The sequence below is a fragment of the Engraulis encrasicolus genome, chromosome 11 (genome assembly GCF_034702125.1).
Source record: "Engraulis encrasicolus isolate BLACKSEA-1 chromosome 11, IST_EnEncr_1.0, whole genome shotgun sequence".
Classification (NCBI taxonomy): Eukaryota; Metazoa; Chordata; class Actinopteri; order Clupeiformes; family Engraulidae; genus Engraulis; species Engraulis encrasicolus.
Window position 1 is genome coordinate 17,337,343 of NC_085867.1, and position 18,869 is coordinate 17,356,211.

The 18,869-nt window shown below is 45.4% G+C and overlaps 1 protein-coding gene across 1 annotated transcript; it reads left to right on the top strand.

Annotated features, from left to right (window-relative positions):
* The first annotated feature begins 185 nt into the window (after positions 1 to 185).
* Positions 186 to 4,401, top strand: nsa2 (NSA2 ribosome biogenesis homolog (S. cerevisiae)). The gene is made up of 6 exons (XM_063210069.1): positions 186 to 348; positions 1,281 to 1,468; positions 1,919 to 2,069; positions 2,567 to 2,746; positions 3,100 to 3,292; positions 4,306 to 4,401. Exons 1-6 carry the CDS (start codon positions 346 to 348, stop codon positions 4,371 to 4,373), a joined length of 783 nt encoding a protein of 260 aa, XP_063066139.1. The 5' UTR covers positions 186 to 345; the 3' UTR covers positions 4,374 to 4,401.
* The last annotated feature ends 14,468 nt before the right edge of the window (positions 4,402 to 18,869 follow it).

Genomic DNA, 18,869 nt, shown 5'->3' on the forward strand with positions numbered 1-18,869 from the left:
CACAATTTCTTGTCACATAACATTTTACACGGACGTAAAAGATAATATATATATATATATATATATATATATATATATATATATATATATATATATATATATATATATATATATATACATGCTAAATGTCGCGTATTAGGTTTTAGACTGTTAAACAGAAAATGTGCAAAATATTCAGACGGACGTGTTAAACATGAACACTTCCTCTTAAGTTTGGGCATCCGGTGGAGAAACATCTGACACCGAGCCTGTAAAACAAGTATTAAAATAAACTCTTCCAACTCGTCTTTTTAACATCAAAAGACTTACATCTTTCGTTGGAATACGTGAACATCAAGATTAAACATGGTAAGTGTAAACAAACTCTCTATATCCCATCGTAAACACCGTTTAAGAAAGCTAGCAAATCATGCTAACAAACAAAACGTGGTGGCATATGCGAGTGGAGTATACCTGTATGCAGACGGAGGAACATCAGACTGTGAATCTTCTTGTTCTTGCCTGTACTGAAGAGTTAATATAATAGAACAGTCTGTTAGTTCTGGTGTAAACGCCTGTAATTTATTTTAGATGTAAGTTAAGATCAATCATCTGAGTTTACATCAAGCACAAGTAAACAAAAAGATACGTTGACGTCAAGGATGTTAGTTCTTACAATGTAACGTATTTGTATCATTTAACAATACCCCACTGAACGTAACTTTGTTACTGTCAAATCTTTCGCAATGTATCATGATTCTTATGCCTGTGCTTGTATGTACTGTAGAACCATACAGGATTACATACAATTGGAGGTAACTTCATGTAGCCCAAACAAAATAATATGATTTATTTACAACATGTAAATAAAGGTATTGTAAAACATCATGCCAATAAGATTAATGTTATTTTCAAAACATCAAAATTCAAATGATCAAAATTAGTTGTACTCATTGTGTGTTGAACCGTGTTATGTAATCCACTTGACACTGTAAGCAGACGGCTGTTTGCATTGGTATCTTTTCCATGTCATCAGTGGCAAATTATAAAAAGGCATCAAACTCTCCCACGTATCAACGTTTTGGGTAACAAGTTAGACTGCTATGGCAGCTGGTAATGTTTACCTGAAGCATTATCTCAATTGTAGACCACGTCACCTTGTACTGTTTAGTCAAATAGCATCTATCCCCCTGGAGTGAAATATAAATCATTTCTTTCTAGATGTACCACTATTAAAGATTTTTCAAGATGAAGCCAGAGATAAACAGCTGACGTGGTTTATTTCCCCCTCTTGTTTCCAGCCTCAGAACGAGCACATTGAGTTGCACCGTAAGCGACACGGCTACCGCCTGGACCACCATGAGAAAAAGAGGAAGAAGGAGAGCCGTGAGGCGCACGAGCGCTCACACAAGGCACGCAAGCTGATCGGCCTCAAGGCCAAACTCTACCACAAACAACGACATGCCGAGAAGATCCAGATGAAGAAGACGTGAGGAACTTTTTTTATATAAGATATTTTAGGGCTTTTTATGCCCATTATAGACATCACAGTGAAAGAGTGGCAGGAAATGAGAGAGATAAAGAGAGATGGGGTAGCGTTGAGAAATGACCCAGGCCAGATTTGAACCTGGGTCCCCATGGGCATATGGCCTGATGTGAAGGAATGATCAGCACAGTTACAGCTGCCGGAGATGAGCTGATCAGGTGTAATAGCTGCTAAGAGACACTTTGATGTTAATAATTGTTTTGATAACTTACAGAAAACTTGAGATGAAAAGAGCAGTCATTCATTCCCCATATGCATATCTTGTATGGTCTTCAGCTGGTTTTTATGATTATATCGCAATTTACTGTACACCTAAATAATGCGTCATTCGCTCTTTTATGTATTGGTGGTAAACATAATACTTATTTGTTTGTGGTTGTTTGTTTCATATAGCCTGAAGATGCATGAACAGAGAAAGAGCAAACAGAAAGATGATGAGAAGACACCAGAGGGAGCCGTGCCAGCGTACCTGCTGGACAGAGAGGGTCAGTCACGGGCCAAGGTCCTCTCAAACATGATCAAACAGAAGAGGAAGGAGAAAGCCGTGAGTATTCGCTTTGAAATCCAGTCCAGTGATTACTTAAGCTTCTTACCTCTTTGAAAATACTGTGTGAATTACTGTGTTGAATTATTACTGGTCTTTGGCCCGGGCTTTTGTATCATGAGAAGTGTCCTGAATATGTTAGTGTAGTAGTACACTATACAATCTTGTTGGAGTTATGAAATTTAACAGTACAAGAAAATTCCTCAAATCAACAGATTGACTTGCTCTGAACTAAAAGGGCTTTCACCAAGCAAACTTTAAGGAGTCTGCTCATACAGTCCAGGAAAAAAAATAATTGATGGATTTCCTTTGAAACCAATAAAAGAATCTTAAGTCTTGAACATTGAATGATGTGTAAGAAAGATCCCTCACACTGTCCATTCCACCAGAAAGTTAATTTTAATACGTTTCGGTCATCCGACCCTCTTCAGGTGAAATTCATCATTTATGAATGACAGTAATGGAAACGTGTTGTTGTTCTTGTTGTGTGTTTTCAGGGTAAATGGGAGGTGCCGCTGCCAAAGGTGCGGGCCCAAGGGGAGACGGAGGTGCTGAAGGTGGTGCGTACGGGCAAGAGGCAGAAGAAGGCCTGGAAGCGCATGGTCACCAAAGTCTGCTTCGTAGGAGACGGCTTCACACGTAAACCCCCCAAATACGAGCGCTTCATTCGCCCTATGGTACACAGACTTATAAAAAATTAATTCTTTATTAATTTATTTAAAAAATTTGACGACCGCTCTTTTCTCTGATAGACAATCAAAAAGTTGTATAGAAAACTAAAGTTATTGAGACTTCTAACGGACCTAACAGGTCTGAAAAATGTAACAGAACTGTCAACGCTCTAAAAGGCAAATGTGCATAGATGTTGTAGTTCGTATTAAAGGTAAATACATGCAGATGTTTTTCCCGGTTTTATTGGGTTCATTTTGAGCCTTCAGTATTGCATTATATACACTTGTTGTTTCATGCACAAACGTCAATTAACAAACTAAAGTATGATTTGTGATATTCCTTCCCCCGCCCCATACAGGGTCTCCGATTTAAAAAGGCTCATGTGACGCACCCAGAGCTAAAGGCCACATTCTGCCTGCCCATCCTGGGCGTGAAGAAGAACCCCTCCTCGCCCCTGTACACAACACTAGGTGTCATCACCAAGGGAACAGTCGTCGAAGTCAACGTCAGCGAACTGGGTCTCGTCACACAAGGCGGAAAGGTCATCTGGGGTAAGTCCATGTGAACAAAAACTGCCGGTGTGTCCCCCCTCCAACCAAATACACAGCGCTCAGGCCCTGTTTTACGGTACAGACGACACATTTCTAGGGATGCACCGATACCACTTTTTTGAAAACCGATACAAGTACGAGTACATTAATAATGTGTGTAGTTGCCGATACCGATACCTTTTACCACCAAAATAAAATGAAAATAAATGCATGGCCTTGTTTTTTTTCCACCTGTGATATTTTTATTGTCCATTTCCATGTAGATTTAAATGTTAGTAAATGTACGAGTTGGCACTTTTCCATGCTGCTTTCAAGTCCACAGAATGTGACAAGATTTAGCATTGTTTTGTGTAATAGCAGTATCGTTACTGGTATCGGCAAGTGCTTGACGAGTACGAGTACGAGTATAATGAGCAGTATCGGGTGCGGTGCATCCCTACACGTTTCCTTAACGTCTCAGTGAGCAGTGCGAGTCCGAGAGGTTCACGGGCTGCCTTTCACACTGCAGTCAACGTCCATGTTCTATCTGCGGGCAGCAGCTATTCATTTTCAATGGGAGCCGCGCATTGAACGCGGACGTCCGCGCAGGAAAATAGATTCGAGTTCTATTTTCAAGGTGCAACGCGGACATGTCCGGTCGGGACGGACATGCGCCACGCTTACACCGCGTTCCTGTGTGCAAGGCATGATTTGTTTCATGCATTCTAACCGTTTCGGACTGATAACGGACACGTGAAGTGGACGTACTGTGGACGTCCACGCCGTTGGTGTGAATGCACCATTACACCACTGCCCCTGTCGCCATGGTCTGTACAGCACATGTTGAGACTTGTCCAAATTATTGTTTTCCCCTGTAGACCACTAGAGGGCCAAGAAAGAGCTTTCATTCACACTGTCGTCAATGAACAATCTAGTTATGTAAGATGCTGATGCGTTAACCTCAAAAATGTTGAGTAATGTTGTTTTTGAAGTGGTCTCAAAAGTCACACAAACTCTATGATTTTGTGTTTCAGGTAAATATGCCCAGGTAACAAACAATCCTGAGAACGATGGCTGTATCAACGCTGTGCTGTTGGTCTAATAAAACCTGGACGATTTCATGAACTGTACCTGCTTCTGAGTTGCTGTTTTGCCAAACCAGCGATGGGAACCATCAAATACTCCCTCTTGTTATCAGCATGTGGCTTATAATGAAAGCAAAAAAAAGTAATCATGGGAAGACCTGCTGCATCTCGGCAACTTTTGGTGTCACATCTGCAATGGCGTGTATTATATTTTGAGAATGCTCTGTTTATAATAAAATTAAATGTACCAACCAAGCATGTCGTACTTAAAAAATAACAATAATAATAATAATATCAGTCTACCTTGAGTCCAAGCAGGTTTATGGAGGCTTGACTTAACAATATCTCTGCCATTAATCATCATTTGAAAAGGTCTGTGCATAAAACGTAAAGTAGTTTTTGCATTCAATATCTACTGCAATAGCCAACATGTACATAACACTGACCATGTGAAATATGAACAACACTTGGTAAACAAAGAAAGCTTACAAATTTCCCTGTTTTGTTAGCCCCTATCAGGAGCAGGTCAATATTGTCAGGGAAGGGGGTGCATGATGAATATAGACTTGAAGGACCTTGGAATAGTGGTATGCTAGGACTGCACAGAATGTGAGAAGTGAAAGCATAGAGGTAGAAAATAACACTAGAGAGGACCCCGCCCCCCTTTTTACGGCAATCTGTAGCAGCCATTATCTGTAGGTAGATCAGAGAAATGGAAATTAACGGAGAACGAGGCTCACCTCTGTCAAAAATGGCTTAATCATGTGAAAATGTCCATCAACACACTATACAAGGACAATATTTGAACTGTGTTGCTAACTTTGTTCATAAAATATATTATTTGATTTTTAAATGTATTTTATCGACTCATATGATTTAAGTAGATATTTAAACTGACATTTCAAATCTGGTCTTTGATTAAAGTGTTACTTCATATTTACACAGTTTTAGTCAATTTCTTGACAGGGGTGGGCGTGTTCTCCATTGACTTGCATTGCCTACACTACCTACGGAAGTTGGGAAGCTCCAGCTGCCATTTCCCAGTGCTGTCGCAAATTGCTGTGTCCTCTCTAGTGTTATTTTCTACCTCTATGAGTGAAAGACTTACCTGCTATGACAATTACGCCCCTTTTATGGGATAACTTTGGGGGGAAAGCCAATCAGGGGCGGAGCTATAGGAGGGGTGAGCAGGGCATTTGCCCCTGGGCCCTCCCGTATTGATAGTGGGGCCCAACAGTGACCTAGGCAGGCTGTATGGGGGGCCCTATCAGTGTTTTGCCCTCCTGCCAATTTCAATGTGCTGTTGTATTGCTCACGCTACCCTTGACTTGTCAGTACACGGTGACGCTGCCTTTTTTGGCTCAGCCCTTTCCGAGATATGAGCTATTCGAATTCGAGACGATTCGTCTAATGAATTGTTGAGAGGGGACCATTCGAACAAAACGTTGGACCATTCGTAGAAGGCATGGGGCGTTTCGTGCGGTACCTGGGGATTTTTCGTAGAAGACCTAAGGACGTTACGTTCAACCCATGCAGACCTTTCGTGTTGTAATGGGGGCAACTTTTGTTTACATTTCAAAAAACATTTTTATTTATTCCCAAAAACATCCAAAAGGTTATGCAACATCAGCAGACAGCTAGCAAACAGCGATACATTTTGGGAAAATATTTGGAATAGCCCTATGCTCATTTTTTTAAAAATGTAAACAAAATTTGCCCCCATTAGAATAGCTCATATCTCAGAAAGGGCTGGGCCAAAAACTGGCGTCACCAGATCTTATTCAGGCTTGTCTTATATTCGGGCCTAAACAGTAGCCTACATGACTGTTCAGTCATCATCGCCATGACATTGACTCCCGTAGCAATACAATTACTAGTTACTAATAAGTATGTATTGATCATAATCTTATTAAACTAAAATAAGGCTAAATTGAAAGCCTCAGCATGAAACCATCTTGACTGGATTTTTATTTCTGTCAACGCTTCAAGAGGTAGATCTTGCTTGATATCTAGGCAGAGATTAGGGATCTCGGGCATAAAAAGGTTGGTGACCACTGAACTAGACATAGGGTGCATCCCAATATGTGACCTTGCCTCCTCCACTTGCCTCCTCCACTTGCTTCTCGTCATGATGACATCACTGACAACAGCATTATATTTCAATATCTTGCAAAAGCTCAATTGTAAAGTCTTTTTCTCATTTGCAATTGGGATGGTGAATGAAAAACAGTCCCTCAAAAGTTGTTGTGGCGAGGCTGACAGCTGGGAAACTTTATAGTTTTCTCCACGGAGGAGGGGCCAGGAGGCGGGACGAGGAGACAAGCACAAGTGGAGGAGGCAAGGACACATATTGGGATGCACCCATAGCCTAGGCCTTGTTCTTTTTGCAAGATGGCGAACCATATGCTGTTGTAGGCTAGACCTAATTGAGAAAGCCTCACCAATATAAATCCACAAACGGGTATTCATTTTTTTTTTTATCAGAACAGTGAAATATGTGTTAGATGTCATTTTATATTGGCCTATTGGGGCTCTTTTGAAAATGTGTTTGGCTGGGTATTCACATTTCCTGAGTGTTCAGGTGAAAATTTCATCATGAACTATAGTGCTTGAGCGAGGCCATGGAAGAAAAAAATATGGTGATTCTCTCTCTAACACACACACACACACACACACACACACACACACACACACACACACACACACACACACACACACAGAGCCTACCCTTCAAACACAATGTTCTATCATGGCAACAGCCGGTTTGACAATAAAGCTTTTTGAATATTTGAATTATGAATGGTCCATAACTGACAGCAGCAGACAGTGATTTTACATTAGGCCTACCACAACAATCAGGTTTTGTTTATTGTTTACATGCAGTCTATCGGTTGCATGAGTTCCACTCAAGTGTGTGACACTAACCAGGAATTCAAAGCTTGTGATTGGCTGCTATTCTATAATGTCAATAACCCGGTAATAAGCTGTTAAAGGTGTGTAGCCTAGGCCTATACTATGTCTTGAGAAATCTAAAAACCTACCTCTGCGAATCGGATTTCTCATAAAGATTACCATAATAAACCAATTATTATAAGCCGTTTATCATGCAGGTTCCCCGGGGTCAGCTCTATGTTCCCACAGTCCATTGGTCCCATCCCGTTGGTCCCAAATCTCATTGGTCCCACTGCTTATTCTTGCTGCTCCATGTTCCCACATTTTAAAGAAATTATTCAAATATACGCCCTATGTTCTACAAATCCATGTTCCCACATTTCCGAGTAAACTAAGAGAACATGCCTTTCTCCTTGCCATATAGGGCCTACATTTGAATAAACTCTTAGAAGTGTGGGAACATGGGCCAGCAGGCATAAGCTGTGGGACCATATATATAAGCCCATAATGGAGGTTTAGCTCTTCTATCCACTTCTGCACTATAGCCTAGTTTACGCCCAGTGTCACACACTCTTTTATTTAGAGCAATTGTGAAAAATAAACACCCCAACAGGTAATGCAATATGAAATGTGTGAAAAGATGAGACCATGCATAGGATGTAGGATGGCTACATCCATAGGAAGTGATGATATTATAGGCCTATGTCTAAAATTTGAGGTTAGGTGTAACACCAAGATATGTGAATTCAGTAACTATATCAATGAATTCATGTCTAGTTTTAATATTTGCTGTTGGAGTCTGCCCCTTGTTTTTAAAGAAGAACATGCCCTTTGTCTGACTGACATTCAGAGTAAGACAGGTTAGTATCATCTGTACACATCTGTACACATTAGTCTACAGTGTTGTGGTAGGCATTGAGCAGAGCAGAGTTCCCAGCACAGATCCTTGTGGCACGTCCATTGTGTTCATTACACAAGTGGAATGTGCTTCTTTGACTCTGACACAGAGTGTGTGTGTGTCGAAAGATTAAAGTGAGAAAGCTTGGAAATGAGGACATTGTGATTGACCGTGTCAAAGGCTTTGCGAAAGTCAAAGAATACAGTATGTCATGTCAGTATGTGACGCAGGTCATCTTGCACCTGTTCACCCCCCTCGGTTATCGAACGTGCGACCTCGTCAAGTACAACGGTTCGGCAATGGGAGACACAGTACAATACTGCTGGGCCAAGAGACTCGTCTCTCGGCCCAACGGCATGAGACTGTATGAGGCTATCGGAGGGAGGTTCACCAACGTTCCACGCCAACTCTGTTCTAGTTAGCCTCCGTTACACTCTCCCCCTTAAACCTCACTCCCATCCCGGGTCAGCGGCACCACTGTGACGGAGGTCATCTTGCACCTGTTCACCCCCCTCGGGGATCGAACGTGCGACCTAGTCAACTACAACGGTTCGGCAATGGGAGACACAGTAGCCTACTGTACGATACCGCTGGGCCAAGAGACTAGTCTCTCGGCCCAACGGCACGAGACTGTATGAGGCTATCGGAGGTAGCTTTACCAACGTTCCACGCCAACTCTGTTCTAGTTAGCCTCCGTTACAAGTACACCCCTCACATTTTTTCAGATTTGTAAGTATATCTTTCTTTTCATGGGAGAGCATTAAAGGGACACTGTGTGAGATTCTTAGTTATTTATTTCCAGAATTCATGCTGCCCATTCACTAATGTTACATTTTTCATGAATACTTACCACCACCATCAAATTCTAAGTATTCATTATGACTGGGAAAATTGCACTTTTCATACATGAAAAGGGGGATCTTCTCCATGGTCCGCTATTTTGAATTTCCAAAAATAGCCATTTTTAGCTGCAAAAATGACTCTACTTGGACCATACTAGAAAATATTTGTTTATTACTTAGTAAACTTCCATGTAAAGATCAAATTTGGCAATAGGCAGCCCAGTTTCAATGAGCAGCATAGGTGCAGTACCTTTTCTGGCCATTTCCTGCACAGTGTACCTTTAAAGAAATTTCACTTTGACACAAATAAGTGACCTTTTAACAACATATATAACCGCTTAAATTTCTTGTTCACTCAGAAAGAAATACAGCCATTAATGTTTGAACATTCTTCACAAAAGTGAGTACACTCCAGATTGAAATCCGGTAGAGAAGGGACCGTGTTGGCTCGATTCATCCCGAAATGAAAAGGGATTAAAAGGGAGGCCATCGGTGTGCTTTTCAACCTTTCTTTACCGTAATTTTTACATTTTGAGTCTGCTCCTGGCTTAAATAGATTGGTGTGAGATTTGAATGCAATCCTATGGAGAGTATCATGATCTGCTTCAGTAGGCCTAGTCACAGTGCATATTGACATGCATGGTTCTTAGGTGTAGACTAATTCAGATTTCCAATGTTGACCGCATCCGTGCATCCCTGAACTATGTCAGTCAGTCCCACTACCATGCTTGACTATCGAGAGGATAACATTAAAAAAAATTCAAACTCACTTGTTTACCACCACACATGCTTGACACCATCTAAAGCAAATTTGTTTAATTTGTTGATCTTGGTCTCTTCAGACCATACAACATGGTTCCAGTGATCCATATCCTTGGTCTAATCATTCCTCTTGAGAGCAAGTTTGGAGTTTTACGGAGAATTATTTATTAAGACACAATGATGCACGATGTACACACAAACTACACCAGGCATTTTTTTCAAAGTACTAAAGAGCAAAAATATCTTTATTATCACTTTTTTTTTACATTTGTCAATAATTTCACAGTCAATTCTAAACATCTAAGAAAGTCGATCTCCTGTTCCTTCAAACACAGCGATACTTTGGGTTTATGGAATATCACAATCCACCTCTACTGAAATTACAGGGGATACACAAGTTTCTGAGACACCAAACACAAAAAAGAAGAAAAAAAATCAGATCACAATCAAAAGAAAAAAAGAAAAGAAAAGATGAGCAGAGATGAGGTGATTAGAGAATGATTAGACAAAGTTCCTGGGAAGGGTAAGACGATCTGATTGGATGAGATGGAAGTCTGTTGGTTCTGTTTGGTTGGTTGAGAAAAGACAATGGGCAGCCAATCCCCTCCCTTCACAAGAGCATTTTTCTTTTCTTTTTTTATATAAATATGTAAAAACCCAACATCAACACTCCCAATACTGTTAACCACAGCAGGAGCCAAGAGAGGGCCCCGGGATGTCATAATAACCCACCCCATTACCTCACACCTGAAATGGGCAGACTGACAGGAGACGAGGGGAAAAATAAACACACACACACGGGCAAATTATAGAATGCAGTCTACTAGTGATCATTATTGCACATAACAAAACCCTGACAGGCACTCTTCTAAATCTCTCTCTCACACACATGCACACAAGGCTCTATTTCCTCAGAAGGCTGAGGTCCTTCAATGTCTGCCGCCAACTTCTGCTTATGTTCTACCAGTCTGTCATGGCCAGTGTGCTCTTCTACGCTGTGACTTGCTGGGGTGGACGCATTAGGAAGAGAGATGCTGCACGCCTTGACAGACTGGTGAGGAAGGCGGGGTNAGTGGTGGGCATGGAGCTGCAGTCACTCACCTCAACAGCTGAGAGCAGAACACTGAGCAGACTGGACTCTATTATGGACAATCAGCATCACCCCCTTAACGCCACCTTCACTAACCAACTGAGTCTGTTCAGTCATAGACTCCGTGCTTTCACCTGCAGGACAGACAGGCTAAGGAGGTCCTTTGTCCCTTGGGCCATTCAACTGTTTAACAGTATACAGAAGGACACTAAGAAGGACATCATTATTGGGGATTGGACTGCCTGAGATGCCAGAGCTGGCCCAGATCTGGAACCTCTTGGCATGTGTGTGTGTCTGTGTTTGTTTTTATGTAGCTACTTGACACCTGAATTTCCCCCTGGGGATCAATAAAGTTTCTCTACTCTACTCTACTCTACTACTCTACTCTAAGTCAAGTCAACTTTTATTGTTAGTGTCCTCATATGCACAGCAGGTCATACAAGGAAATTGAAATTACTTTTCTGTCTCTAGTCTACACCATGAAAGGACATAGACATACACAGGACTGACATTTACAAACTGACATCAAAGTGCAAGACAGGACTGTAACAGTGATGGACCAATAACAGTAAAGTGATTAAGTAATAAATAATAACTGAGCATTTAAAATTGGTGAGTGAAAGTGATGGACCAGTGGTGAACCAGTAACAATAAGTGATAAAGTGGTTAACTGATTGAAGTAATAATAACAATTTTAACATATAACATTTTAACATATAGGGAAGAATAGAATAGAAGACCACATAACAATAATAATAATAATAGTAAAAGACAAAAATACTAAGACAAGGCTATGCTGTACTACACACAGTGCAGTCCAGCATAGTCCATTCTAGTCCAGTTGATCAAGTAGCAGCATAGTGTGTTGTGTGTGTATGAGGTAGTGCAGTAAGGTGCAAAATCACATAGTGCAAGCAGTTCTTGGTAGTGGAGGTCTGAGGTAAGGTGCAGTCACATGGAGCACAGTTACATAGAGTGTGAGTGTGAGAGAGTGTGAGTGTGAGAGAGAGAGAGAGAGAGAGAGAGAGAGAGAGAGAGAGAGAGAGAGAGAGAGAGAGAGAGAGAGAGTGTGTGTGTGTGCATGAGTGCGTGTGCGTGCGACACATACACACCCATACACGCACACATCACTCTCAAGGAAACAAAAAGGGGAGGAAGAAAGCAGATACAGAAGAACAGAACATGCATATTAGACGAGGGGATTGGATGCTGATATATATATATTTTTTAATTTTAATTATGCTGAATAGATAATAGAAGAAGAAGAAGAAGATAATTGACCACTGTGGATCCATATAAGGGCTTCACCAATTAAGTGTGGGGTAGACTCTCCGTCTGCCCAGCCGCCCCCCGACACGTGTGGCCACCGGAGCCGCCTAGGGGAGGGGGAGGGAAGAATGGACGAGGGGTGGTGGGGGAGCACACAGAAGATAGTTTTGTTGAAAGACATTTGTGGACGATATCCAAAACGTTTGTTGCCCGCCTCTCACCAGACCTGTGTAGTTCCACACAGCTCCACCAGGGGGTCTCCAAGAGCTCCACACACAGGTCAGAGCCATAGATAGAACAAAGTTGGGTTATGCTTTGATCTCTTGTCACATGGTTTTATGCTAGCCTCAAAGGTTCTGAGTAAACCCATCTCTGCCATATGTTTGTGTTACCATGGCTAGGTTACGTGTGCTAATTCTACAAAGTTGGCTGTTCTGCGATTGTCCTGAAATAAGTTACCATTTGAGGTCGAGTAATAATTACACAGCCCTTTACATGCTTTAAAAATGTGCAAAAACGGTTATCAATTCCTCTATGGAAACTAGCGCTGTGTCCAGAACCTTTTGAAGGTTGCACAAAATCAGGAGATCAGCCATGTTGGACCATATATGGACAAATTTCACTGCCGCTTTTCACAGTGGGATCCTACGGCAACGATGTAACTCTTCCTATTGATGCCGCAGACAAGGATGTGGTCTACAGCGCCTTTTCCCGGAATTCCCGGAAATTGCCAAAGCAGGTGTTCCACTGCAATTGTATTGTAGATACACTATATTGACTGTTTAAAGTGATGGAACAGGATACAGAGTTTGATGAGTTGTTGGCCGCAAGGACAGTATATGTCGGATAATGTCACGACTTCTTAAAACGAATCCAACACGCAACAGTCCCAGACCAGTGAGTGGAGCTCATGGAACTACAGAGTTCCCTATCGCAGTGGACTGCGATCTAACACATGGGACGTGACGTATGCACGGATCCAATCGAAGCACTTTCTACTCACGCCGAATGGCTGAGAGGCTGTCAGTCATCCCCTGGGCCCGCCCTTAGGGCATAAATAGCTGGGTATGACGCAGCCTCGGCCTCTTTCAATACTTCGATAGAAGTGATCCGTCAAGCAACTACTTTATCTCAGATTCGAGTTTTCAACCGTGTGCTTCAACTCTTTCAAGCCGGTGAGTGGATTTTCTCTGGTCACAGGCTTTGGGTGCCACGAGTTGATTTTTGTTTCTTGTATTTGGCTATTAGCTTCTAGCTTGCAAGTTTGCTACTTCTGTTAGCTCTGCTTGCTAGTGGTTGCTACATTAGCTAACTGGAGCATTCACTCGGTAGTTTTCTTTAGAATTCGGACCGATTGTGAGTGTTAACTGTTTCTCTGGTGTGTCTAGGATGTCGAGGCTGCTGTACCCGGAGTGCCCGCACAGCAGGGACAAAGGGGACCGGCACCGATTTTGCATTGTCTGTCTCGGCAGAGAGCACGCCGAGGCAGCGCTGTCGGGCGGTTCTACCTGCGAATTCTGTGCGGAACTGACACTCGCTAAATCACTAAGCGCTCGGCTTACTGGACTCGCAGAGAGGCGAGAGAAGCTGCTGCCCAGGCTGAGGAGATTCCCACAGCCGAAGGCAGCACAGATCACGATATGGAGGGGCATGACTGTCGCGAGCCCGCCACAGCCAACCCCGCTCCCACCTTGCCATCTGGCGGGAGTTCACGCCACGAGGCAGCAGGGGAGCTAGCTGCACCAGCCCCACATGCAAGAGTGAGGTCGCACCACGAGGCGGTGGAGTTACCGCGTGGCTTCCACGACCAGCCCCTGCCAGAGCTGGTATTTGGGCAGGAGTCGGAGGAACAGCCAGAGGACTTCAGTGATGCAGAGGGGTATTATGGTGAATATGAGGAGGAGGTGGTCGAAGAGTCCCGGGCATCCTCTCCCCCGGTAGGTTCGAGGACACTGGGTCTGCAGCTGCACGAGGTGGCTAGCAGGGCAGCTAGCAAACTCGGCCTCCCTCTCCCCACCCCCCCCAGCACAGAGATGTCGTTGCTGGATGGGGAATACTACGCCGGGCCCCAAACACCGGCGCCCTGCCCAATCCCGTTTTTTCCAGAAGTGCACAGGGAGCTAGTCAAGACCTGGAGCAACCCCTATTCGGCCCGTGCCCCAGTCCCAGGCTTTGCTGCCTACATGCATATGGACCAGGCCAAGGAGTGTGGATATCTCTCCTTCCCACAGGTGGAGGATACGGTGGCGAGTTACTTGTCGCCCTCTTCACCTGCATTGCGCCTGGGCCGCAAACCTCTCCTGCCGTCCTCCAGTGGCCAGACTCCAGGCCACTCTCGCTGAAAAGTCCTACCTGGCGGCTGGACAAGCAGCATGCTCCATCAACACAGCGGCGTTGCTGCAGAGATATCAGGCCAAGCTACTCACGGAGCTGTCTAATACGCTGGATGCTGAGAGTGAGTTGGTGGTGGAACTGCGCAGGGCGACTGACCTGTCTCTCCGCCTCACGCGCTGTTCATCTCAGGCAGTGGGCCGTGCTATGGGGGCGGCAGTAGCAACACAGCGTTCTCTGTGGCTGTCCCTGGCACAGCTGTCGGAACGGGAGAAGGCCCCACTCCTAGATGCCCCGGTGAGTGCTGAAGGAGTGTTTGGTGATGCTGTGGGGACAATGACTGCTAAATTTGAGGTGGAGCAGAAAAGCCGGGAGGCTTTCATGGCCTGGATGCCACGCAGCAGAGGTGAACCCCGGGGCCCCCCGGGTGGACCAGCTCCTGGCATGAAGCGGGGGAGTGGATCCCGTTCTCCAGCTCTTCCAGCTAAGATGCCGGCAAGGAGAGGATGGCAGCGACACCCGTTTAGGCCGCCGCCCCAGCCTCAGCCACAGGCCCCACAGCCAGCACCCCAGCAGCAGCAGCAGAGAGCGCCGTTCGTCCCGCGCCAGGCTACTGCCCGCCGTGGTGGTGCGAACAGGACGCGGACCTGAGGATCACGTCCTGAAGAGAGGGGGGGGGGGAGGAGTTTTCCCCTCAGCGAAAAAGGACTGCCCGTTGCTCACATGCACCGCTCATGTCAAGCACGTTGTGTCAGTTTCCACAAGCACCACACACACAAACAGAAAATGTTTTGTCCCCCTCTCTGCATCCAATATTAAAACAGCATTCTCTCACCCATGTTTACCTAAACAGTGTGACAAGCTGCCCTCAGAGCTTGACCCCCTCCTTAGACGGTGCGGGAATAAAGCCGAATATAGACAAATTGACCATGAGCGGGGAAAACCCCGACCAATTGAGTCTAAATCAAAGATTAAAAGGTTTGGCGATGAGCGGGAGCGTCCCCGACCAATTAAAAGACTCCATGCCATGCCTAGAGGCATGCGTGGAAAACTGGCGCAAATGCGCACAGGCATCACCCTGGGTTTTGAAGACTGTCTCAGTGGGCTACACAATTCAGTTTGCTCGCCCCCCACCAAAATTCAGCGGGGTGATTCAAACAATAGTTCGGGAGGGTCAGGTCCCTTTCCTACAGGAGGAAATAGACTCCTTGTTGTTGAAAAAGGCAATAGAGATGGTGCCACAAGGGGAAGAAAACGCAGGCTTTTACAGCCGGTATTTTCTTGTCCCGAAAAAAGGCGGGGGATTTCGGCCAATCTTAGATTTAAGGAGGCTGAACAAATCACTCATGAAAAGAAAATTCAGGATGCTGACCAACCGCCAGCTCCTTCAATTTGTGAAACCAAACGACTGGTTTGTAACCATAGACCTGAAGGATGCATATTTTCACATAAAGGTGGTGCCAAGGCATCGGAAATTTCTCAGATTTGCATTCAGAGGGAAAGCATATCAGTTTTCGCGTCTCCCATTCGGTCTAGCCCTATCCCCTTTTCTGTTCACAAAGTGTCTGGAAGCGGCAGTCGCACCATTACGCCAGCAGGGGGTGCGCTTGTTCAACTTTCTAGACGACTGCCTTCTTTGCTGCCACTCGCAAGAGTTAGCTGCACAGCAGGCCAGTCTTGTGCAGGCACACCTAGGCCAGTTGGGATTTGTGATAAACAGGAAGAAGTGTGTTCTCAAACCAAGTCAGACTTCACAGTTCCTAGGCATGACACTGGATTCTGTGACTATGACAGCTCACCTCTCTCAGGAGAGAGCAGCCGCAATCAAGACCTGTGTGGCCCAATTCAGAATAGGCCAATGGGTGTCATCTCACCTCTGCCAGAGGCTGCTGGGAATGATGGCAGCAGCAGCAGTCTCCCTGCCAATGGGGCTACTGCGCATGCGGCCTTTTCAAATGTGGTACCTGTCTCTGAAGCTCAACCCCTCCAAAGACAAATACCGCAAAATAGTAGTGAATTCAAAGTGCAGGAAGGCCCTCACAATATGGAGATCCTCCCAATTTCTCAGTGCGGGAGCGTCTCTAGGCATAGTGACGCACCGAGTGGTGATTACGACCGACGCGTCTACAACTGGTTGGGGGGCAGTCTGCAACGGGAGATCGGTGAACGGTCGTTGGTCTGCAGCCCAGGCCAAAGCTCATATAAATGTGTTGGAGCTGCAGACAGTGTTTCTAGCCCTACTGTATTTTTTGTCAGTGGTGAAAGGCCATCATGTTCTGGTGAGGACAGACAACACCACGGCCATGGCATACATAAATCGCCAGGGGGGCGTGCGCTCCCTGGCTTTACACCGGTTGGCGAACGGTTTACTGCTATGGGCAGCAGATCACTTGTTGTCTCTCAGAGCAGTTCATATTCCAGGTCACCTCAACTGTGGAGCGGACCTACTCTCAAGGGGCAACCCGCAGGCGGCCGACTGGCGCCTCCATCCTCTGTTGGTCGATCAGGTATGGCGGCGGTTCTACAAAGCCGAAGTGGACCTGTTTGCCACGAGACAGAACACACACTGTCAGCTTTGGTTCTCTCTGGGGGGAGACGACCCACCTCTGGGGGTGGACGCACTGGCACATCCGTGGCCGGGCGGAAGTCTTTATGCATTTCCTCCAGTGCCTCTAATTCCTCAGGTGCTGAGCAGAGTCATGGAGGAGAGGAGAGAACTGTTGTTAATAGCCCCCTTGTGGCCGAACCGGCCATGGGTCGCAGAGTTGAACAGGATGTCAGTACAGCCGCCATGGGAGTTGCCCTCACGGAGGGACCTGCTGTCACAGGCGGGAGGATCCATATGGCACCCCCGGCCGGAGCTGTGGCAGCTCAGGGCCTGGCACCTGAAAGGGGAAGGCTGTTAGCATCAGGACTATCTGAGGCAGTAGTCAATACTATTCAGAGTGCTAGGGCTCCATCAACTCGCTCTCTCTATACGCTGAAATGGCGTTTATTCGAGCAGTGGTGTATCTCACGGGGTCATGACCCCATCAACTGTGCTGTAGGTGTCATATTAGATTTTTTGCAGCACATGTTTGATGATGGTAAGGCTGCCTCTACACTAAAGGTGTATGTGGCAGCTATCTCTGCTTGTCATGTGGGCATAGGTGGTGCAACACCTGGTAACCACCCTCTGGTGTCACGATTTATGGCTGGGGTGAGACGGCTCAGGGCCCCTCACAAACAGCTGGTGCCCTCATGGGATCTGTTAGTAGTGTTACGTGCTCTTACTGGGCCTCCCTTTGAGCCCCTGAGTGAGGTGGACATGAAGCTTGTTTCCCTAAAGACAGCTTTCTTGCTGGCCCTGGTGTCAGCAAAACGCATAGGTGACATTCAAGCTCTCTCAGTGAGCTCGACTTGTATGCAGTTCTCCGGAGCAGGTGATAAGGTCATTATGCGTCCAAATGCCGCATACACACCCAAGGTAGTATCTACTCCCTTCCGTAATCAAGTCATTGAGTTAGTCAGTTTCTCACCTCCTCCCTTTGCATCAGCAGAGGAGGAGCAGTTGAACAAACTGTGCCCGGTGCGGGCTCTGCGTTGCTATGTGGAGCGCACCAGGTCTTTCAGGCAGTCTGATCAGTTATTTGTGTGTTTTGGCACTCAGGCTAAGGGTAGGCCACTGTCAAAACCAAGCCTATCACGCTGGATAGTGGAAACCATTGAGCTGGCTTACAGCAGCCAGTCTCTGGAAGCTCCAGAGGGACTGCGCGCTCATTCGACTCGAGGAGTCTCTTCTTCTTGGGCCCTACTGAAGGGTGTCTCCATAGAAGAGATATGCAGAGCAGCCAGTTGGAATTCTCATCACACATTCATTCGTTATTACATGTTAGATGTGAGTGAGCCTAGTTTTCTGCAGGGTGTTCTGGGAGCAGTGAACCTGTGATTACCCAGATTTACAACCCTTTTTGGAAGTGTAACAAATGCATAACATGTTGGTCTCTAATGTGCTTAATCACCACATATTATCCCTGCATTTACCCCTATTAATAATAAGCCCATAAGGTGGGTGCTTAGGCCTCCACTGTAATTCACGCGTGATGGGATACGGTCCCATGTGTTAGATCGCAGTCCACTGCGATAGGGAACGTCTGGGTCATGACTATGACCACGGTTCCCTTAGCAGGGACCAGATCTAACACTGCGTTGCGATTACAGTGCCTTGCTGGGCATAATGCTCAGTATTGAAAGAGGCCGAGGCTGCGTCATACCCAGCTATTTATGCCCTAAGGGCGGGCTCAGTGGATGACTGACAGCCTCTCAGCCATTCGGCGTGAGTAGAAAGTGCTTCGATTGGATCCGTGCATACGTCACGTCCCATGTGTTAGATCTGGTCCCTGCTAAGGGAACCGTGGTCATAGTCATGACCCAGACGATTTGGAGAGAG